Source organism: Periplaneta americana, chromosome 3 (genome assembly GCF_040183065.1).
Source record: "Periplaneta americana isolate PAMFEO1 chromosome 3, P.americana_PAMFEO1_priV1, whole genome shotgun sequence".
NCBI lineage: Eukaryota > Metazoa > Arthropoda > Insecta > Blattodea > Blattidae > Periplaneta > Periplaneta americana.
In genome coordinates, this window is record NC_091119.1 from 181881897 (window position 1) to 181906232 (window position 24336).

The 24336-nt window shown below is 36.0% G+C and overlaps 1 protein-coding gene across 1 annotated transcript in view; it reads right to left on the reverse strand.

The window, feature by feature from the left end:
• Window positions 1-893: 893 nt before the first annotated feature.
• The window catches only part of LOC138696892 (guanine nucleotide exchange factor DBS), a 57584-nt gene continuing 34141 nt past the window's right edge, over window positions 894-24336 (reverse strand). The window contains exons 14-22 of the mRNA XM_069822359.1: window positions 22737-22928; window positions 19335-19520; window positions 14446-14637; window positions 13035-13160; window positions 12395-12598; window positions 8752-8975; window positions 5616-5832; window positions 3768-3897; window positions 894-1453 (exon numbers count right to left, since the gene is read on the reverse strand). Coding sequence (XP_069678460.1) covers window positions 1326-1453; window positions 3768-3897; window positions 5616-5832; window positions 8752-8975; window positions 12395-12598; window positions 13035-13160; window positions 14446-14637; window positions 19335-19520; window positions 22737-22928 — 1599 coding nt within the window. The 3' untranslated portion in view covers window positions 894-1325. The remainder of the gene's footprint in view (window positions 1454-3767; window positions 3898-5615; window positions 5833-8751; window positions 8976-12394; window positions 12599-13034; window positions 13161-14445; window positions 14638-19334; window positions 19521-22736; window positions 22929-24336) is intronic.

Here is a 24336-nt window from a genome sequence, read left to right on the forward strand (position 1 = left end):
AGACTGTCAGACTGCGTCTTTCCGTCAAATACGGAGAGTTGTTTCCGATCTCTGGAAACTAATTTGAATGACGTCATAAGCATCAAGAGCCACATGACAGCTGAACTATGGCGAGAGGTGACAGACCAGTAGTGAGTGATTTCATAGTCAGAGTGCATGGTGTCTCAGAGCAGCAATGCCCAAGAAAATCGAGCCTTTTTTTCCAATGCCAAGTACAGTTACGTGAAAATCATAGAAGTATGCAAAAAAAAAAAACGTGTTTTCGTTATTTCCAAGAAAGGCATCTTCTGTGTACTTAATAAGACTGGCAAAGCTCGGATGGAATTAATTTGTATCATCTCAGAGGATGCAACTTGTGGAAGGGGGGGGTGAATTTGCTGGCCTTTTCCCCTCTGGAATTAATCCCATCCGAACTTTGCAATGCCCAAGAAAATCGAGCCTTTTTTTCCAATGCCAAGTACAGTTACGTGAAAATCATAGAAGTATGCAAAAAAACGTGTTTTCGTTATTTCCAAGAAAGGCATCTTCTGTGTACTTAATAAGACTGGCAAAGCTCGAATGGAATTAATTTGTATCATCTTGGAGGATGCAACTTGTAGCGGGGGGTGAATTTGCTGGCTTTTTCCCCTCTGGAATTAATCCCATCCGAACTTTGCCAGTCTTATTAGGTACACACAAGATGCCTTTCTTGGAAATAACGAAACCACGTTTTTTGCAGGCTTCTATGATTTTCACGTAACTGTACTTGGCATCGAAAAGGGTCGCAATGTATTCCTCCCAAAAAGACTCGATTTTCTTGGGCACTGCTGCTGTGACACACCGTGCATTCTGACTATGAAATCACTCACTACTGGTCTGTCACCTCTCGCCACAGTTCAGCTGTCATGTGACTCCTTATGCACATGACGTCATTCAAAGTCGTTTCCAGAGATTGGAAACAACCCTACGTACTTCCTGTAATACTGATTTGTGAAATAAACATTCCTTACTACTTGCACAATACGAGAGGATTATAGATATTTCATTTACATTATTAAACTGAGTTAATAGAAAGTCATATCACCAATATATCTCATCTTCCGATTCCCAGCTGAAAAATGCCCTCTAATCCATCAGCATTCCTATGCATCAAGAACAATGGCAGTAATTTGCAGTTCATATTCAGTCACGCAACTTGTCAATCCAGCCATGCAATGCAACTACTGAGACAGGGACAGCCTCTTAGTGTGTACTGATGCCAGCATCAGCCAATAGAAACAAACCGTGTAGGGATGACTGTTTCTCAGGTATCAGGAGGTAGGAGCTAACATACCTCTACGTGGTGCTCACTCTGAAGGCAACACCACGCTGGACTTGCTGCCATCTTGGCTGCTGACTGACTGTGAGCTGCGGAGAGATTTTCTGCCAAATGGTTCCAGGTAGGCAGATGGGGCCCAGCCCTCTAAATGTGATCCTGGGTTCATCATAATAAAAAAAATACAAGATAATATTTAGTTAATCAGAAAGTACATGCACGCACATACACACTCACAAATTAATGACTTATACGGAGTGAGAAAAAAAAACACAGAGCCTACCACAGTAAGAATTGAAGACAGACTGACGTGAATTGTAAAGGATGGAAAGTCGATTAATTAAAAAGAAAAACATGTATTGGGAGAGCTCCTAAAAGACGGAGAAATTCAGGTAATCTGAAATAAAAGGTGAATAGAAAGAGAAAATGGGAAAATAAAAGAAAAAAAATTGTTATACTAGCGAACTTGAAGGCATAATGAACAGCTCAGATATATGAAGTACAACTAAACATAAGAAATCACAAATCAAATTCATTAACAATATTTCTCGATTAAATTACATTTGATTAAAGAAAGTTCAATTCACTTGCACTTAAGAATATTCTTGTAAGGAGAATTTAACGTTAATCTAGGTTTAAATTGGCGTGACCGTCTGTCAATTTTTACATAATTTATAACCACATACTCTATTATCATTTCAAATGTTTAAAATGAAATAATATTTTTAACAGTGCTACTACAATTTTGTAATGATCATTAATATTTTTGCTTCCCAATAATGTTGTGAAAACATTTCATCTGTGCCACTGGACTGTATTAAAGTACTACTTTGTCCACTATAATATAGAGAAAGTAACGTTTGTAAGAGCCTAAAAAAATATTTCTTAAAAATGTAAATCTGATTTTTAAAAACTCGTCTGAAAACTCACAAAAACTAACTACATAATTTTACAGAAGTACAACTTTTACTAACAGTGAAAAATGAAAAACATTTCTTTGCAAACACTTAGTTAAAGTGATATTTACACACTTCCAGGAGAATGCAAAGCTTATGTTTTTGGCTCAGATATACATGTGTTAACATTATTTCTTCTTCTAGGTGAATTCCAAAAAGAGTAACTATCGAGAAACACACATAACGCTACTGTTGTACAGTACAATCCTGCTAAGTGTTGCTGCTCTTTTATTAAAACAAGTCTTCAGGAGACAAAAGTTCTTCTTACACAATACATTTTTCATATTTTACCAAGTTTTACTTTCAATATCTCGTAATGTATGTATTAATTAATAGTATAAGGAAATCGAATGTGTTTTTAGTTACACAACCATTAGGGATTCTATTTTATGATTTAAAAAAATCTTGAATTTCGGTATAAACACTTGGTTAATTTAGGTTTTATTTCGCAAAAAATAAATAAATCAATCAATCGATCGATCGATCGATCGATCGATCCATCAATCAATCAATCAATCAATCAATCAATCAATCTTAATGTATCCAGCTGTTTGCTGACAACATAAAGTCCACTACAGTCCATTGTAGTCTATTCAGTTGTTTTTCACGAGAAATGAGGGGTATTTTGATCGGTGTTCATTATAGATGCCTGTTGCTAGTAGCCAGAGGTGGGGTGTAGTCAATATATACTGCAGGGCTGTGTCTTCTGCAACTGGTACTGATGATTTTAATTTACTTCTTTAAATAAGTAAATAAACGAACGAATAAATAAATAAATAAATTCTTAAGGTTCTTTGTATTATACAGAGAGCTATACCTGAAAGCCAGATATGTGTAACACACATTTATTGTTCATTAACAGAAAACCACAAATTTAAGTCACACAGTAAGTGTGCACTCAATACTGGGCTCAGATGTTCTGTCAATTCATTTGAGGTATGTGGATATAGGGGAATAACTGAGCCAGGGTCTGGTACAGTTCCAGAGTAGGCCAGTCGGTAGAGCATTGGTACGTTCAGCCAAAGTCCTGGGTTCGATACCCGGTCCTGGAACAATTTTTCCCTTGAAATTATTCAAGTCAGGTTTACAAGGAGCTATAACTGAAATTCAGATTGTATAACGAAATCTTGTACTTTTATTAAAAATCTATAAATTAATGTTCTATAGCATAGCTAAATTGGTAAAGATATATTCCTATTTACGCCATGAAGGTCTACAGGGTAGTGAGAGATTAAGGCTCCCATTTATTCTAGACAAGCAGTAATCAGCATTAGTAGTAACAGTGCTTGCTGCCTTTGCCCTTGAGGATATATTAATTTCTGTTAGAAGCAGAGTAAATCCCAGGACTAGAGCAACGCCAAAAGGATTGGATCAATGGAGAAAATACATGACCACATCAGAATCGAACCCGCGACCTTTAGGCTTTCAGAATAACGTCTTAACTGTGATGCTTCCGAACATCCCATACTTCATCTAGACCTTGCGAAATGGAGATAATAATCCGAAATGACACATACCTATCACTCTGACATACCACCAACCAGCACAGCCAACCTTGAGCAGTTCTACTGCATCGCCCTCATGCATTGACACTTCACTGTGGCCCATGGCACAGTAGTCGGCCAAAGCTGTGAAACGACCTCCTCCCTGAAAAGAAAATATCCCATGATCAATTTCACGAAAACAAATTCTTAATTTTATCATGAAGTTTACAAGACACAGCTCTCTATACAGAGTGGAGGATCTTTTTGAAAGATGATTCCTGAGCAAAGTATAAAGGTACGGTCACATGTCGCTACTTTTGCAGCACTGCAGTACAAAAAACTGCGCAACTCTCGTACTGCGATGTGTGAACAACGGTGCAACCCAAAAAGTAGCGGCTGGCGAACCTGCTGCCCGCTACTTTTTCATGCTGCGCGCAGCTTAAAAGTAGCGACGTGTGAACAGGGTTCTCAGGGTTGCAGCCGCAGCATTTTTTATATCGGTTTTGTTGAAACTTTTGCTGCGGTTGCGACCAGTGTTGCCACTCATATGTGCAAATGATACTTTTATTGTTTGGATGTATTTTAATGTTAGATGTGATGAAAATAAATTATTTGTAACAGTTATTAAATGCACAACACAGTCTGAGCATATTTTCTGACGATATAATTCACTTTTTTAATTTTCTGTAGCGTAGTTTCAAACAGAAGGGTTGCCAACATTGATTACTTGAATATGCTGTTGGTTATCATTTAAGTATATAGGCGTTGTTAAAAGCTTTATAATAAAAATAATGCCAATTTCTGAATACTAGTTAGGACAGAAAAGCAAATAATAGACAAGTAGCTTTTGCATGAGTTATTAATAATGCGAACATAACCACAAAATATATATTGAGAAGTCAACAAGGAGATGGAAACCTGCAGCATGACTGCGGCTGCAAAAGTAGCGCCTTGTGTGTGAACAGACTCACAACCTCCAGTTGCAACTTTTGCAGCACTCGGGTTGCGCAGCACAAAAAGTAGCGTGCAGCGCACTACTTTTGGCTTACGTGTGAACACGACATGCAACTTTTGCAGCTGCAGTACAAAAGTTGCGCAGCAAAAGTAGCAACGTGTGACCGTACCTTAAATGGTAAAGTCCCCCTATTTTGTTGCTTTATGCTTAGATTTTTCAGAAATAAATATATTATGTGATAATTTTTGATTCTATTATATTTCGAACACATTTATAAACGTCTTTACATTAAAGTTCTCAGTTTCAACAAATATTTTGCATAATGTACTGTCACATTACGGTTTAGGAGTATTTGAATACTTCAATTTTATTAATAAATTACTTTAAGTAATGGCGATGTTGTTACTGAAATGTAGATGTATGCTTCCCCCTAAGGTCTGAGTACTACTGGGTGTAGAGCGTGTAGAGTTGTGCTAGGATGTGGGTTTGATTCCCGCTTGGGCTGATTACCTGGTTGGGTTTTTTGTGAGGTTTTCCCCAACCATAATGTGAATGTCAGGTAACCTATGGCGAATCCTCGGCCTCATCTCCCTATCATCAATTTGATCAATGCTGAATGACCGAGTAGTTGATACATCGTCATTAAAAAAAATAACTAAAGTTTGTAGTAAAAATCAATCTCAAAGAACGTGTTCTTCCCGTGTACTCTTAAATTATTTCTAGAAACAAAGTCAATTTCACACTAAATAAAAATAAATAACGCAAAGTGGCAAAGAAAAATTCTGTTCCTTTTATCTTAAGGATTTACCCTGTGACATTACTTTTACTGAACACTTTTCACCCTGTACAGTCAAATTCTGTGTTGTTCTCAATTAAGAAATCTTTTGTTTAAAATGAAATGTATAGCATAATGCTCAGATGTGTACCTCGTTATGCTCAGTGTACGTGTCTTCATCCTCACTATTGCTGTAATCCGAACTCCAGGCCCCCCCTTCACCCTCCTCCTCGCCATTCTCCGACACTGTGTGCTGTGGCAGGGGATGAGAAGTGGGTCTTGTGATGGACTCACTATCTGTATTGAAGGCAGCCAGGTTGTTCGCTACTCCTGTGTGACTTTCCCAAGAACTAGTCTGACGGAGAGGCCTGTACAAAAGTTAATGTCATCATTATATTAACACACAAAAATTACAAGCCCATGTCTACACTTATGGACAGAAAAAAATACCAGTACAAACCAACCACATGCGCTCTCAAAACACGTCACATTTGCACCTGTACACTCTACATACGAATATGCCATACTTATGTACCGTAAACTGGGGTTACTTTGGACAGAGAGGAAACTTTGAACATTTTTTCAGAAAATCATATTTAGGTTCCTACATGCTGCACTTGTTATAGATGGAGTTAAATTATCATAAAAATCATTCTCATACCAAATTTACCTCCATCTAACAAGTGTAGCATCTAGAAACCTAAATATGATTTTTCTTAAAAAATGTTCAAAGTTCCCTCTGTTTTCAAAGTAACCTCAGTTTACAGTATACACGAAATACAGTAAAACCTCATTTTAACATTCCCGTTTTTAAGGAATAATCTGTTAAATCTCAATCAAATTACCATAAGAATATTTACTTACTTGCAAATGGCTTTTAAGGAACCTAGAGGTTCATTGCCACCCTCACATAAGCCCGCCATCGGTCCCTATCCTGAGCAAGACCAATCCAGACCCAATCTCACCTTCCTCAAATCCATTTTAATATTATCCTCTCATCTACGTCTCTACCTCCCCAAAGTTCTTTTCCCCTCCGGCCTCCCAACTAACACTCTATATGCATTTCTGGATCCGCCCACAAGTGCTTTTCATTTTGGGGTTTCGTAACAAGCTGTTTTTTACGGTGATGGATTGTTACCCCTTCACCCAAACTCCAAGCTAGAGGACCACCCCTTATCGGCTTTTCGCGACAGCTTATTCAACATATTCGCAGCTACCCTCCATATCTGAAGGTCGTCTCCTCTATCCACAACCTGAGGAAGTGCCATGCTGTGGTGATAGGGATCCACAATACACGAAATTACCATAAGAATAATGTAAATAATTCCCACTTCCTTAAAAGTGGGTATTCCTTCTCTTTTAAGGAATAGAAGTCGAGCGATTTCCTTATAATGAAGTCTGAAATATCGACTCAACTTTCAATAATCAACAGTACCGGCGTATTTGATAGCCCATCTCAATCGAAGGTAATGAAGCGTCATGTGGTGGTGTTAATCTTTATTGTTCTCCATGGTCTTGCTTTGTTCTCGCGAGTTGTGTGGATCCTGTTATGCTGTTTGTGCATTGTTATAATGGCGACTAAACAGAAGAAATTAACTACTGGACAGAAGTGAAAATAATAAGAGTGTTAAGGCTAATCCTAATCCTCAAATAATATTATCGCATATGGCAAGAAAGCATGGTTTACCAATTACTTCATTATGGGAAATAATGAAGAAGGAAGATGAAATTTTCAATGCCGAGTTTCAGTGTGGTTCAGGTTCAACTAAACAGAAAAACATTCGTGCCTTACCATTTGAAGACTTGGAAAATATTATAATGAATTGTACTGTAAATAACTGTAGGCCTAATTAAATGATTATAATGTTTGGTATATAACATACATGTTAGTACTACTTATATTAGCCTTTCCTTCCAATTTTATATAAACTCCTTTACAGAAAATCCCTATTTAAGGAAGGGGAAAGAAAAAACTCAAGAGATTCGTTAAAAAGCAGTTCTGCTGTACTCACATCACCCTCGCCTGCTTCTACGTGCTCATCCCACTTCCCCACCACGTCAACACATCAAAACATTAAATGGTTTACTGATCTCTTAAACATTTTTGTAAGATGTAATATCATGAGAATAAAATCTGGCACGCTGCAAAATTTAATTAAACCGTATCTGCAATTCGATATGCTATCTGTGAATTAAAAGTAAATACTGTATTTTTTTCTCTTTATTCTTCTATAAATCTGCCAATAATAACATGATATGTTGGTCACAGAAAATTCAGAGATCTATGACAAACTGGAGAAGGCTCTAAACTGAACGAAAATGTTTGATAGTTTACTAATTTAAATTGAAAATCTTTCTTTCCTCTCGTTGTGCATTGTCTGATTATGCAATCTATACAATAAAGGGAGAGAATATACTTCACTGCAAAGCTATATTCAAAATGAACCTGTGCAAAACATGCAAGAAGTCAAATGGAGCATCAGCAACCAACTACAGTAGAACCTCTATTATCCGTGGTAATGAAGGGGATGGACGGAACGGTTAATCGAAAAAATCGGATAATCCGTACCATGAAAGATTTTGTTATTTCCTGCATGGTCTTGTATTTAACTCGCTATGTAGTGGATCAGAAGTTCACTAATTTAAGTCTGGTTGTCAACGACGGGATTTTTTAAGGGCCAAGGAAGCCCTTTGTAATGACTGTCTCAGGAAAGATAGGAATAAAGGAGGTCTCATGTTGTAGATTTACATAATTTTTTACACTTTATCATTGTTTCTTTTTATTAAATCGCGCACTTGTAACTCCAATCTCGTATTCTGATGCGAGATGAGCCACAGTTTCTCTTTGTCAAACCATTCAAATTATTTCCATTTTTTTTCGATACTTAGCACAACACGTTTTCTGTTAACATCCGTGGAAGACTTTTATATACAAGTTATATTATAGAACGGCACTTTGAACAGTAGACAATGTTTTGTAACGATAAAGGCTTGTAATAACACTCTCTAGCAAAAACGTATGTAGAACCTACTTGCACAAAAGAGTACTTCATGTAAATTATTTATTTCTGAAGAAAAAAAAAGAACGAGAAATAGACAGTCGGATAATCCGCCAATCGGTTAATAGGGTGACGGATAATCGATCGGGGTTCTACTGTAATCACGTTCAAGTTGTATACTTTATTTCTCCTGTAATGACCTCTTCATTATGACTGAAATACAGTGATACATTAGGCGCAGTTTTTGTGTAAGTAATATAAATATAATTATTAATAAAGCAGTCACACCTGTGGATTGGTTTTCCTGTGCCTGCCAGTGAGTACTGGCGAATCTTTTCTCCTTTCAGCTCGGCAAGTTGCTCTAGCAGCACACGCTTGATCTCACAGACCCAAGCATCTTTCTGTTGTACTGTGAGGGCCTGAATTGTGTGCACCTCTTGACGACCTTGCAGCCACACCTCGAACTTGCGAGCGTCACCCTTTACAGACTCTGTGAGACCAATCTGAGACATCTGACAGAACATCAACATATCAAATATTTTGACTCTGGGTTCTTTTCTATTTTATTTAAGACTATAGTTCCAATCGTAACATGGCAAAATGATTTTCGTATTCAAATATCTATCTTTTTCGAATGTAACTTATAATTATGATAAATAAAACATGCATTGTATGTATGAGCTATTCCATCTCAAATCGACCGAAATATAGAGAAAATTGACCTTTGCAATTTTTAAATACAATGAAACTTTTTTTGTACGTAGAGAACTGTGATACAATACTTTGTGCGAAGTTTGAGGCATCAGAACTTCATAGTGTTTAAATTAAAAATATTTAAATTTATTGTATTTTCATAAAATTAGCAACTTTAAACTGTTGTGGCTCAGAAAACCTTTCACCCAATGATCAAAACCATGGTTTATTTTGATGCTGAGAAATTAAAGTTTATATTGACATATAAACAGTTTTTCTTACTTTTTATGGAAATGGAGAAATTTAGATTTTTCTTCATTAAGACACCTTTGACCACGAAAAAATATTTAAAAAATATATGATTAGATTCCGCATTGAAAGTACAAATGAACACATATTTTTTACTGGTGTACCGTTGATAAGAAAGTATTGAAAATATCAAATAAAGAAAATTAATAGTACGCGCGTGAAGTAACCAGCTGACTGTGAGATGGGAGCTAGCCGAGATAAGCAAGGCCAGGAGACAAACACGTGATGTTTCGTCTAGTAGCGCATAGCTGGGCTAGCTTTATCACAAGTTTTCATAAACACAGCAGTAAAATGACGCCCAATGCTTGCTTATCTTCAGCTCTCGGCCAGTGCGTGCGGTACTGCGCTGTTCAAGTCTAGGCGTGTGAAAATAATTTATTTAATACCCTCGAAACTTATTGCTGAGCCACTAACCAAACAATGCCGAAGTCCCTCTTAATAATGGAAGGTTTTTTCTCAATATTTTTTACATTTTTACAAATTGGCAAAAAGCCTAAAAGTAAGTAAAATCAGATTATCTGTCTCTCTGTATATAATAAAAATAAGAATTACTTCTTAACATAACCTACCAAATGTCAGCTTCAAAATGAGCTCCCGTTCAATGTTCTGCAGTAAATGGTTCCAGAGTTCTGAGCGCTGAAAGAGGCTTGTTTTTATAAAATACACTAAATTTGTCGCTCAATAGTACGAAAACCGTTTGACTTTCGATAGTATATTTTTGAAAATGCACTGTCCTCAGCACCTTGTATAAATCGGGAAAAAATTAGAGTATTAAAAAAAATGCGAGTTTTTTTACTGATCGATTTCATATGGAATAGCCTGTATGTACGCACATATTTGTACTTTGAGTGTACATGCATGTGTATCTCCAGTGAGTGGCCGCACACATATTTTAAAACTGTAACAGAAGAAAATCCAAACTTCGAGGAAAGTGTCTATAAGAAATATTGATATGACTAGTGTATACGAATTCTTATTTCATGTGTATGACTTATCAATCTGTAATGCAGAATTCATTGCCTCTTCTTGACAATGCTATGAGAAACCACCTTCATTTTTAAAACTTACCAATGTTTATTATTTTCATTTTGTTACAAAGCCATTACTTTCAGTTATACTGACAAAAATAGAACTATATTCTTTGTGTTCAGCTAACACAATTTTATTTTTTGTTAATTATTTTTCAGCCACATGTTTATGAAAATGTGAGCTTGAAACTCTCAAATAACTGACTTCTAATAATTATGTTCAGATATTCTAAAATTGCTTTTGTGGTCAAGTTGCTGAACACTTTTATCAGGGAGACCTCACACCACTCTGGTAGCTGAGACCCTCATCAACTCCCGTCACCAGGAAAATAAACATGGGTGCCCTTGATGGAAGATTTTCAAATTAACTCATCGATACTGGCGTTGATATGACTGTGGTAGGAATTTAGGATAGACATATAATTCACTAATATTTAGCGAGTTCAATAAAATTATTATTCACGTCATCTAGCAGCTGACTTGAAGGGGAGTAAATACAAGGGAATAACTTGAACAATCATAAGGTATGCAGAAAAATTTGGTGAAGTTAAGAACAGTAGTAATTTTGAATGGCTAACAGAAAAAGGAAGATTTTTTTAGTTGGTTATTTAACGACGCTGTATCAACTACTAGGTTATTTAGCGTCGATGAGATTGGTGATAACGAGATGAAGCCGAGGATTCGCCATAGATTACCTGGCATTCACCTTATGATTGGGGAAAACCTCGGAAAAAACCCAACCAGGTAATCAGCCCAAGCAGGGATCGAACCCGCGCCCGAGCGCAACTTCAGATCGGCAGGCAAGCGCCTTAACCGACTGAGCCATGCCGGTGGCTGACAAAGGAAGAAAAAGAAGCAATAACAATATGTTGTTGTTGTTTTCTAATGCCAGGCGTTTGACAATAAAGTCATTTGACCTCTTGCACTCCAATATTTTTCAAAGATATTATCATGACCAGCCAATGAAGCACAGATTTAGCAATAACAATATTTCGAACAGAAACGTCATACAATAAGAAAATCAGAACAGCAAAGAACAACAACTGCCTGCCAACTTGTGAAAGATTATTCCGAGATGACATATCTAGCAATTGTATCAGGATGATAGAAAATAAAAGGTTTAAAACATAGCTGATGACACTGGCAATAAATCGATGGTGTTTGGGTAAAACAAGATAAGCAAGTTTTGAGATAAATGAAAATTAAACTTCGTACCTTTATTGCAAACAATTTTCTTCATAAATAAAACACATTAAATGCTAGTGTTATTTCGTTTTTTGCACACCCACTTGTAGAATTTAACTTGTGTATTCACCCAGGGAGCAAATCTCCATTTCCACAAAAAATGACTTAACTCCCTTTACCCGAACAACATCAAATTTTTTTTAGCTCCTCCAACAGTTGTATAACCAATGCTTTTTTTCTGGAAAAAAGTTTACCGGAACTCTATCACTCGATCACATTATACAACAAAAACGTAGATTTAAAAATATTAGGCCTACATATTATTAGGCCTAATATTACTTTATATTACAATAAGTTCCAAACGGAGCTCATCAATTTTAAGCATAATGGAAATTTTGTGATTTCGAGCTATAGTTTCAGGATCAATAACGGAAGATGGCAGCATTATAGATTGCATGAGTTACTTTTGCACCAACGATAATAATGAGAAAATGTAAACTCTTGGACTCGGCAGTGGCGGCAATTTTAATTTTCAATTTCGCTTATAAAATATATCTCGGAATTTGTAATGACAAAAAGTTTACCGGAACGCGTTCCGGACCGTTCCGGCTGAAAAAAAGCGCTGTATATAACAATGAGGTGAAAATGCTGACGAACAGAATGAAATTTTCTAACAAAACAATCATACTTCTTTTATTTTTATTGCAGAAACTCACCTTGAGGTACCTTTTAAAGTGGTATGTATCTTTGTTATGAACCTCTTTTGCAGCTTTCTTGCAAAAAATCATGGCCTTCTGATACAAGAAAATGTGCCTCTGCATTGGTTTGAGTCTCAATTCTCGTAGTCTGTCCTTTTTGCTGTCTGTCCAGACTGAGAACGAACCTTGCATCAGCAGTTCGCCCTGGTCACACAACTCACCCTACAAATCAGAAAAAATTAAATTGCAACGCACACAAAATATTTACAATTAAACATCTGAATACTTTCTATTAACCAACTTGTACATATTTTGGTGTGTGTATAAGCTTCAGGGCTTCTACCGCGTTGTCTTGGTGTTATTGGCTGACGTTTCGACCGCCGTGTTGTGGCCATCTTCAGAGCAGATGGCAACAACACAGCGGTCGAAACGTCAGCCAATAACACCAAGACAACGTGGTAGAAGCCCTGAAGCTTATCCACACACCATGTACACCAGCTGCGGAAGCCTACGCGAACACTTGTACATATTTTGTTTAAAAATTGCAATCGTTAAATCCGATAAACTTGTTTTGGCTGCATACAAGTGTATGAGAGTAAACGCATTATTCTATAGAAAAACTAGCGACAATAAAGCATTTACAACACAGATGACTTACCCAGAAGCCTGTAATGGCAATCTGATGCATACTGTCATTCACACACTTCAGTACAACCAACATACAGTCCAAAGCCTCCTGTAGTTCCTTGCAGCAGTTTCTATCATCACTATATCGCAGAAGATCCTGTAATTCACACCATAAAAGTTTACAAAAGAACTGCAATACTCAACTTGAATTCAAAATGTCATCTGTCCCTGATGCTAAGAACTAAACTGAAGAAATTATGTTTAATTATCTTACTTTACTCAAGACTATCATGAATAAATAATTTGAGACAAAAGAAAAACAGAAAAAAAGAAAAAAGTTGTGTAATCAAGATGTATAGAAAAAGACGGACATCTGACCTCAATCGAAATTTAGAGAGCTGTGGTTTTTTATACAATTTTTCATGCTCTTTCCAGTTATAGTGAAACTAAATACAAACTCTAACACTACATTTATAAAATAAATTGTATTAAAAACTACAAAGGACACTGTGAATTAAAAAATTGCCTCTAGATCAGAACTATGGAGACGACAGATGTCCGTCTTTGATATTAAGCTACTTATATATATTGCCTATGATTACAAGTAAAATGTAACAGACTAGGCTTCGGACAATGAAGGACATCACTTCGAAGCTAGTCAGCCTGGTAAACTGCAAAAGTTAACACCGTAAAGATGATATAAAGTCATTCAGTGATTATAAGTGTTAAAAGAGTGTATCGAACAATGAATAAGAAATGGAATACTTCTACCTTGTACTGACTTAGCTTAGCAGACTTCAAACACAAAGTGAATACAGTTGTCTGCAATGTGAACTGTTAGTTTCTTAAACCAGCAAGTGAATGACAATTTTATTTTGAACATACTGTACTTTTTGTAACAAAAATAAATGGTTACAGAATGTAAAAAGAAATCATAAATGGAAAGAACATGTATGCAGAATGTATCAGCATCGATTGCTCAGTCACTACCAGACTAATGGACTGGGTAGAAAGAAAAAGTAATAGAATGAATCTCACAAGAAACAGCAGAATTAGTTTTAACCTTTAGAGTGCCAATCCATCGTGACTGTATAATTTTGCTAGAAGTGCCGGTCACAATCTAATTGTGATATAGTTCCCCTTATGTAAATTTACTTGGCATTTTTCACATAATACTACGCAAAGAAGGTCGGCACTAAGACAATTAATGGATAAATGGTGGAAACAGTACCCAATCCTTGAAGAGACGAAGAATTAGGCCTAATGACTGCATCAAAAAATCAAAAAAGAATTTATGACGATTAAGCAGTTAAATTACATTACTAGACTCGTTTATACTATGAAAATTCGAAATTGAGAAAGGAATATTATTGCAACTTCTATTCAATTTGATCTTAAAAAAAATGTTAAAGATATTCAATTAAAAGCACTTTTTTGCTCACCTTGAGCAGGAGTTGATATTTTGTTATCCTTTGCACTGGTTTAAGGAGATAGGCTGCTAGTGGAAGTTTATGACCAAGCTTCAGTTGGCAGGCCTGGAAGAACATATTCTTTTCTCCTACAGTCTCCCTGAGGCGTTCTGAACGGGGGCTATTTTGGCAGTAATAACTATATAAACGAAGGAACGCATCTCTCTATTGGGAACAAACACAACAAAAGTTATATTAGTAACATTTAACTATAATAATAAATAGAATGATTACTGTATTGCTATTATCATATACCGGTATTAGTGTTTTGAACGATATAAGTGTATCTATTTCAAAGGATATCATTTGTCATATTATAATATACTGCAATGCAAAAGAAAATACAGCTGAACTTGGGTATAGCATCACCAAATGGAGTAAAGAAATGTTGCAATAAACAAGTGTCGTACAAAAAAAATAAATACAATAAATAAAATTCAAGGAAGAATACATTCACAATATCATGTATTTTGTACACTACTATAATTTAATTTGTAATTTTATATAAATCTACACTACTACAACTTTTTAAAATACTTTATGCTCGACCATGCCGAAATGTAGTAATTATACACCTGGTAGTAGCCCTTTAATGCATCTCATTAAAGTACACCTATTCATTATAATTCAGTTGTTCAGCCAATGAGAAATCACCATTGTACCATTATAAAACCGCAAGTATCGATTATTCTCGAATATGCAATCGAAAGACAATTACCGAAAAGTCACGGAGGCTGGAAATCCAATATTGTCGCAGAAGGTTATGTTCTGTTACTATAATACTTAGCGTTAATTGTAAATAATATTCAAATAAATTCAATTTGTCATCTTGTTTTTCAATTCTAAATCAATTTCCAGGTTATATCAAGACTAATGTTCATGTTATTCTCTAGATTATATCAAGGTCAATGACATTCGTGCCTCGGAAAAAATCAATACTTTCGCGTCTGCGCACATCTCACAATTCAGGTCAGTTCCGCTCCTCACTTACATAACCATAACATGAATACTTATGAATAATTTCAAGTTAGAAATATGGTCGAGCATAAATAGTCGTATGAAACTTGCCTATAATGGTAATTAAGACGCTCGTATGAAAATTATGAAACTTGCTTGCACTTGTTTCATAAACAAACATACTCGCGTCTTAATTACTACCATTATAGGCTCGTTGCATAATGTACTATTACACCACTCTTGTATTTTTTATGATTATTTAAAAAAATTAGAACATTCTACTGGATTGTTGAACATAGTAACTACGGAATAAAGTACTAGAATGTACACTAATTAAAATACGTACAGTACTCTCAGTAATTAAGAATGTTGGTTGAAGAATTCTGTAATTTTTTTCTGCTTCCATTTTGCAAAATACTTCATCTTTAAATCATTCTCAATTCTTCCTTAATCAAACCAAATTCACGGCTCACATCACCTTTCTTTTTACCACTTTCGATTTGTCTTTTAACATTAACTTTATCTTTCATTCTTAAATTTTTTCTTTTGCACCCAGCTCCATTATACCGTATGTTAAACCTATATGCAAATTACAGTACAATATACAACTTGGCCTGCTATTGTTTGTAAAAGATTGTTGGCATAGACGAAGAAGTTAGAATTTGGGACCTACCTCACATTTTTTTTTTTTGTTAAAGAATTCCACTTCTTGGCTAATAAAATGCTTTTGTCACAGTAAGGAAAAAGGTATTGGTCACTAATGATATTTCCGGCTACCTGCAAATTCCTCTGAATAACAGTTTCTGTTTATGTACAATGAACTTCTGAAGCATTTACATTGTTGTCAAATGTTGCTATAAACGATTGTTTATTAAAAATAATAAGTCAGATATGTTTAATACAGATAAAACTCACATTTTTTAATGACTGTTGCTGTAGTTAAGGTGGAGCACTAACACTGGCCACTACAACCAAGTTAAACTGTAATGTTTCTACCCTCACCCTACTTCAAAATTCAATATAATCAGAAGTTACAATTTGTTTTATACATTACATAAATTTCTAATGTTAAAACAGAATTCTTTTTAAATGCTCAACGTAACTGTTAACCAGCTCATGTCGAAAACTCCCTTCAAATTGTTTATACTGTCAGATATCCAGAGCAGACAAATAGAAAACAATAACTACTCATAATGACTATAAGGTTGTGAAATTAAATATTAGCGAAATTATGAGTAGTCTCTGATGTTGAGTAGGTACACAGCGCTTGCTCAGCTGTTGAAGCACATTGACAAGGAAGGCTCACCAAGTGATAATAATTTTCACAATGATTGTTCTCCTACACGTTCCATTTTAAGTATGAAACCTCTCTATACATTTGTACATCCGGAGAAAGCCTAGTTTTCGACATATGATTTTTTTCAAATTCTCCAATCCAGCAGTGGCGTAGCATGAAATTTTGAGCAGGGGAAGCTAACTAAAGTTGTCTTTCATGCAATATGAGAAAACGTATTACAAAAATACAGTCTTAAATAAATAGTAGTCAATTTCAAGTCAGCAGTCGAAAGTTGGTTGGAACATCATAAGTAACACCAATAAGGCATGACCTGAAATGAGACGTAATAAAATATGATTTCACGGTTTACACATATCTCTTAACAAATAGACATGTATACGTATAATATTAGCTCACTCCCTGTCATACTTAGAGAAATCACAATATTAATATCATTACGTAAGTATGCGTCTGTCTTTTGGTTGTGTCCTTCATTGACAGCAAGGGAGTTTGTCATTTGTTTTTTAAATCACACTTTTGTTCGTAAGTCAGTCTTGATAATACAATTGTCCTAAAAAATTCAAGTAAATTAGTGTCAGGAACTGTTATTTCGCTCATTATTTATTATATCAGCCACAATGCACACTAACACTTCAACTGAACACAACTGACGAAAAGGGATAACTCGGAAACTACTTATTTTAAATGTTAAAGCTAGCTTCTTGGAAGCCTTGCGACTAGGGTACCAGTAGTTTAGTTAGAAAGAGATGGAAAATCTGCAGGGTGCATTACACAGAAGAAACCAGTCTGCTTGGAAGCTGGTGTGTGCAGGCTTCTTGTTTACTGCTGCATCTCAAATCATCCTGAGCTGCCGCACCACAACATTTAAAGCGTAAATATAAATGCTATTAAAATTGATAAATAATTTTCTCCATAAACTGCAGGTTTATTATGAAATCATTACTAACTGGGGAAGCTAAGCTTTTTAGCTTACATTGACGCTACGCCACTGCAACCCAGAGCTATAACAGCTAATGCAAACAGTGAATTAAATCTCATCTCACCTAGCTGCATACCGTTCCATCAAAATCTCCTTAAATAATGTAAGCTATGAAAATGGTACAGCAGATACATAATATTAATGAAATTGACTATAGAATAGTCTATGAAGAAATAGGTTTTTCCAATTTTGAGGGCAATGCATAAACATTTGGGGCCTTAAACATTTTCTTCTTCACTATGGCAATGGAGATATGAGACTTAAATGGTTGTCAAGGGATTATTTTGAAAAATCATATCTCGAAAGTTAGGCCTTCTCCAGATGTAGAAATTTATAGAGAGATTTCTTGTTTCAAATGGAAAGTATGGGGGAAAAATCGTTGTGAAAATCCATTATCACTTGGTGAGCTTTCCTTGTGAGTGTACAAAGCCATCTTGTATATCATGTGACAGCATAGGCATTCATGCCAGATGGCAAGTCAATTATCCTCTCCAAGTACATTCCGTTGTTTCCCAATGTCATATTCAAAGCAAGTTTTCACAGTAAGTTTTTAAGCAGCTAACTTTTTTTTTTATATTTGTCTATCTGCTGTGAATATCTGTGTGTGCAGTTTGAGGGGAGGTTTGCACATGAACTCATTAGCAGCTCCTTTGTGAAATACATAGACAGAAAATTATAAAAATATTTTTTCGCATTAATATATTAATTTTCACTTATTCATAACCAAGCTGCGTATTTTTAAGCACTAAAAACAGTTGAAATCGGCAGGCAAAATAGGCATTCAAAATTCTAAAATAGGCATTTAAAAAGCACTATCAATTTCTAATTCTTAATGACTAACACGATCATAGCATAGTATTACGTAGCATATACATTAGTTCCTATAGGAACGTCATTATGGTAGTCAATAACTAAATATTCCTCCAAATGTTGTAATGAAAATTGATGTATGTTGTAAGAATATTCTTAAATTGGGAGAAACTCCTCTCCACTTCACATGAAGTGATGGGCAATACTTCAGGGATCCAATCTCAGCTGGGGACCAAACCAGTGGGAACGCAGTAATGTCAATGTCATTTCCAATCAGTGCTTCTGATGTCTTTTGCTCTGGCATACCTCCACGGTATATTTCACATATTACAGCAGAAAACTCAACTCACAAACTCGCAAAACGAATACACAGTTTAAAACAACTACCCTAGTCAACTATCACCAGTGATTCAAACGGCTTTCGAAAAACATTTTTTTTGCTTTTGGTTGATTTTAAATTATTCGATTTCTTCACGTTATGGTGGCAGTAAAACGTAACACACACAATTATCGAGAGTTCTATAATGTCACTACCCTCTGCTGGATAAAAAAGAAAAAAATTACAGATTCAAAAAGTACAGATAGAATGGTCAATAAATTCAAGTATAATATATAATACGGATATTTAGGCAACTTTTAGGCATTTATAAGCAAATAGGCATTTACTAGTGAAATAGGCAATTATAGGCACTATATAATTCGCATATAATACTCACAATGCCTTAAAATGGATATGTAACCTAAAAGCTTGGCTCTTCAGGTTAAGCATTAAAATAGGCATATAGGCATAAATCCGCAGCTTATTCATAACATACTTACTCTCTGTGTAAAGCACAGTGCTACTAGCTCTGTGTTGGAGATGCAGTTCTCTAGGTCCCGCAGGAACACATCACTATGGAAAGTGTATATCTCCTCCAAATTTCCGAACAACACATCTGCCTTGCCTACCAAGGCTGGAGGGACCAGTGATTGCATTTCGCTTGACTGAAGCTCGCATTTATAACCCTGATAATAACACAAAGATAACAGTAAACATCTCGACAGTTACATGGCAGCTTTATATAAACTAAACAATATAGGTAGACTTGTATCTTCATTATAAATTAAAGTTAAAGGCTGTTGCCATGAAAAAGGGTATGTTGTTTGAGAAATAGTTACTCCATATTTGGTGATGAAAAGTTTAGCTGATCCTATATTGTATTTTTAAAGAAATTATGTCAGATAAACAATTTTGATAAAATTGAGCATCAGTCTGTGATGAACTATTTTTTATAGAGTTGTTTAGTAAATCTAGCAAGGTAATCTAAGTGTATATGGTGGATACGTTGAGGGATTATTATACTTCACAACCCACTATAAAAATTGAATTGTGGAATTTAATAGAGGAAGAATGGAGAGCAAAGACACCTTGCTAGACATACTAGACAACTCTTTAAAAAATAATTCATCACAGCAAATGGTACCAGTAACTTTCGTCCCAATTTTTTTGTCCCAGGGATGCTTAGTTCCCTCTTTCTTGTGTCTCAATTTTTTAGTCTCAAACTAAAGTTAAGGTAATTTGTATATTTTATGAAACTCTGATAAATAAATAAATTACAAATGATTTAAAAGTGTACTAGCTTTATTTAATTCAGGTACATATATCAGAATAAAGGTACGGTCACACATCGCTACTTTTGCAGCGATGCAGTACAAAAAAACTGCGCAACTCTCGTACTGCGACATGTAAACAACGTAGCGACGTGTGAACAGGGTTCTCAGGGTTGCAGCTGCAGCATTTTTGATATCAGTTTTGTTGAAACTTTTGCTGCGGTTGCGACCAGTGTTGCCATCCATATGTGCCAATGATACTTTTATTGTTTGGATGTATTTTAATGTTAGATGTGATGAAAATAAATTATTTGTAACAGTTATTAAATGCAAAACACAGTCTGAGCATATTTGCTGACGATATAATTCATTTTTTTAATTTTCTGTAGCGCAGTTTCAAACAGGAGGGTTGCCAACATTGATTACGTGAATATGCTGTTGGTTATCATTTAAGTATATAGGCTTTTTAAAAGCTTTATAGTAAAAATAATGTCAATTTCTGAAAACTAGATACGACAGAAAAGCAAATAATAAATAAGGAAGCTTTCGCATGAGTTTCTTAATAATGCGAACATAACCACAAAATGTATATTGAGAAGTCAACACAGAGATGGAAACCTGCAGCATGACTGCGGCTGCAAAAGTAGCGCCTTGTGTGTGAACAGACTCACAACCTCCAGTTGCAACTTTTGCAGCACTCGGGTTGCGCAGCACGAAAAGTAGCGTGCAGCGTGCTACTTTTGGCTTACGTGTGAACACGACACGCAACTTTTGCAGCTGCAGTACAAAAGTTGCGCAGCAAAAGTAGTGACGTGTGACCGTACCTTAATTGTCCTGAAACAGCATGTCCCAAAGTGCATAAGCACTGTGTAATTCCACCATTATCCTTACATTCATTATAACGACTTACAACTCTTTGCACCTAACAATCTACGGCTACATGAATTTTTGTTCTCTTCCTTGGAGATCCACCAACTTCAACACATAGGAGTTCTCTGGCCACTACAGATGCCTCCTTTTGTAATTTATCTAGGAACTCATTAATTGATGGGTGTGATTTCCTCATGATTTGATTTATTTTATTCCAACCTTCCACGAGGTTTGTCATTCTGGAAAGCCTAGCTACAGCATGTTCATAACTGTTCCAAATTCTAATGGGAACAGTGGTGGTCGATAACCTCTCCCTCTACACCGACCACAGAGGAAGTTGGATTCAACATGAGACAAAAGTGTTTCGCTTTGGTTCCAGTCGCGTGGTATGAACATTAATTTAATATAAAAGCTATTTGTGATTAAATAATTCCTGGGACGTAAGTGACTTGGATGAAACACTCGGGACGAAACATGTACTATGGATCAGAAACAACTCAAAAGTGACAATTTCCAAGTATTCCTGCTCAATGCTTTTTTCTGGTGGAATGTGCTGGAACAGCATTCCAGCATCTTTTTGCTATGTTTTTCATCATGAAACCCGAGAAATGTGTTGATAATTAATTTTTCTTTGAACTTGCTTAGTCTTTGAGTCTTAAAGTTCGGCGAAAGTGTGGTTAAAAATGACAAAATTCCCTTTGCTCTGTATTGGACAGTAATCATTTTCCAACTGTTATAATATGTACCGGTACTAAACAGGGTTCCACCACCTTTTTCTCCAGAAGAAAAGCACTGGCTATGCTGCTGTTTTGAAGAGGATTCTTCTAATTTTTTTCCGACAGTATTGTAACTATGGACGAAATATGGATCTGTTATTATTACACTGTGATTCTCCCAGTCCAAAGAAATTTCACATTCAAAAGTCGGCAGGAAAGTTGAAGCTCTGATGGAAGAGTATTTTTTTTTATTCTTTATTATTAACTAAGCTTCGGGAAAAAATTGTGGCATGATTCCCATAAGGTGTACTGTTCTTGCAAGGTGACTGCATTGCAGAAAATTGATGAAGGTGGCTTTGAATTGCTCTGGAATGAGAGGACTCGAGGCAAAAATTACCAATCATTTCTCGATTCCTTAAGACTGGTAGCACAATGGATGTTCATTTGCCCCTGCCCCTTCACCTACACTCAATTCATCCATTCAGCCTTCGGATTTAACTTAATTTATGCTTTCCCTTCTTAGGAGATGTTATGTACAATATATTTTCTTGGTTGCAGTGCAGGACATCCATTCATTAATCACCCTCTCCATATATGAAATTTCGAACTGTGTTTTTACAATATTTTCTATGTATAACTGACTTGTTTTGCAAATCTAGTCTTTCAGGTAAAGCTCCCTGTAAAGCAGATTTGAATAATTTCAAGGGAAAAATTGTTCTGGGGCCGGGTATCGATCCCGGGACCTCTGGCTGAACATACCAGCGCTCCACCAACTGAGCTACCTGGGAACTCCACCCGACACTGTCTCAACTTTTCCCTTTATATCCACACAACTCGTGTGGGCTGACGAAACGCCAGAGACCCACATCGAGTGCACACAATCTCTGTGTGACTTGGAATTGTGGTTTTCTGTTAACGTACACAGTGACATATATATTATGCAAATCTAGTCTTTCAGGTAAGGCTCCCTGTAAAGCAGATTTGAATAATTTCAAGGGAAAAATTGTTCCGGGGCTTGATTTTGATTTTATTCAGTTAGACTGACCTTAATCAAGGAACCAAGTTCTGTGACATACACCCTTTCTGTCTCCAACAGTTCTGCTAGGACGTGACCACGTTTGGTTTTCAACATCTCCATGTCCTGAGTTGAGGTCTCACTGTCTGGAGATGATCCTGTTGTATCACAAGGCTCAGCCTTGACAGCTTGGGCTTGCCACATCTCGGATGGCACTTCAATCTGTAAGCAGACAAACATGAATGCTCATGAAATAAATTCACAAGGCATCATCCTGTATTACAGAGTGAAATAGCAATAGGAGGTAATTTTCTGTTTTACGAATCCTTATTGACAACAAACACCCTATCTTGTTAATTTTATGTATTTTAATAGAGATATGCGAACACTGTTAATACTTTAATATATACCAAAATAATTTTCGAAAAGAGAGGGCAAAGGAGAGGGAGAAAACAGTGTTTCAAAATTTAAGTGACTAAATTTAACAAATCTTACAATGTTTAAAATTTTTCCGAATCACTGTATACACGAGCAAACTAAAGTTACGGTCACACGTCGCTGCTTTTGCAGGGATGCAGTACAAAACACTGCGCAACTCTCGTACTGCGACGTGTGAACAACGGTGCAACCCAAAAAGTAGCGGCTGCCGAACCTGCTGCTCGCTACTTTTCCGTGCTGCGCACAGCTTAAAAGTAGCGACGTGTGAACAGGGTTCTCAGGGTTGCAGCCGCAGCATTTTTGATATCGGTTTTGTTGAAACTTTTGCTGCGGTTGCGACCAGTGTTGCCACCCAAATGTGCCAATGATACTTTTATTGTTTGGATTATTTAAATGTTAGATGTGATGAAAATAAATTATTTGTAACAGTTATTAAATGCAAAACACAGTCTGAGCATATTTGCTGACGATATATTTCATTTTTTTAATTTTCTGTAGCGTTGTTTCAAACAGGAGGGTTGCCAACATTGATTACGTGAATATGCTGTTGGTTATCATTTAAGTATATAGGCGTTTTTAAAAGCTTTATGGTAAAAATAATGCCAATTTTTGAATACTAGTTAGGACAGAAAAGCAAATAATAGATAAGTACGCTTTCGCATGAGTTTCTTAATAATGCGAACATAACCACAAAATGTATATTGAGAAGTCAACACGGAGATGGAAACCTGCAGCATGACTGCGGCTGCAAAAGTTGTGCCTTGTGTGTGAACAGACTCGCAACCTCCAGTTGCAACTTTTGCTGCACTCAGTTTGCGCAGCACGAAAAGTAGCGTGCAGCGCACTACTTTTGGCTTACGTGTGAACATGACACGCAACTTTTGCAGCTGCAGTACAAAAGTTGCGCAGCAAAAGTAGCGACATGTGACCGTACCTTAAATACTGCAAGTATACATCTTGATTACACACTTTATATTACTTAGGAATTTAGTTGTAATAACCACTTTCATATGTTAAAATAAAAACTAAGTTGTAAATTACCTATGATCTAGCCAACTGGGCATGAAGCAATCTGTGGTGATGTAACAGGGCAATGAGGTGCATGTAACTCGTCTGGAGAATTTTTTGTCGTTATTGTTGTTAACTAATGTTGAGTTCTTGGCAAAAAAAGAAAAAAAAGCCATTAACTCTC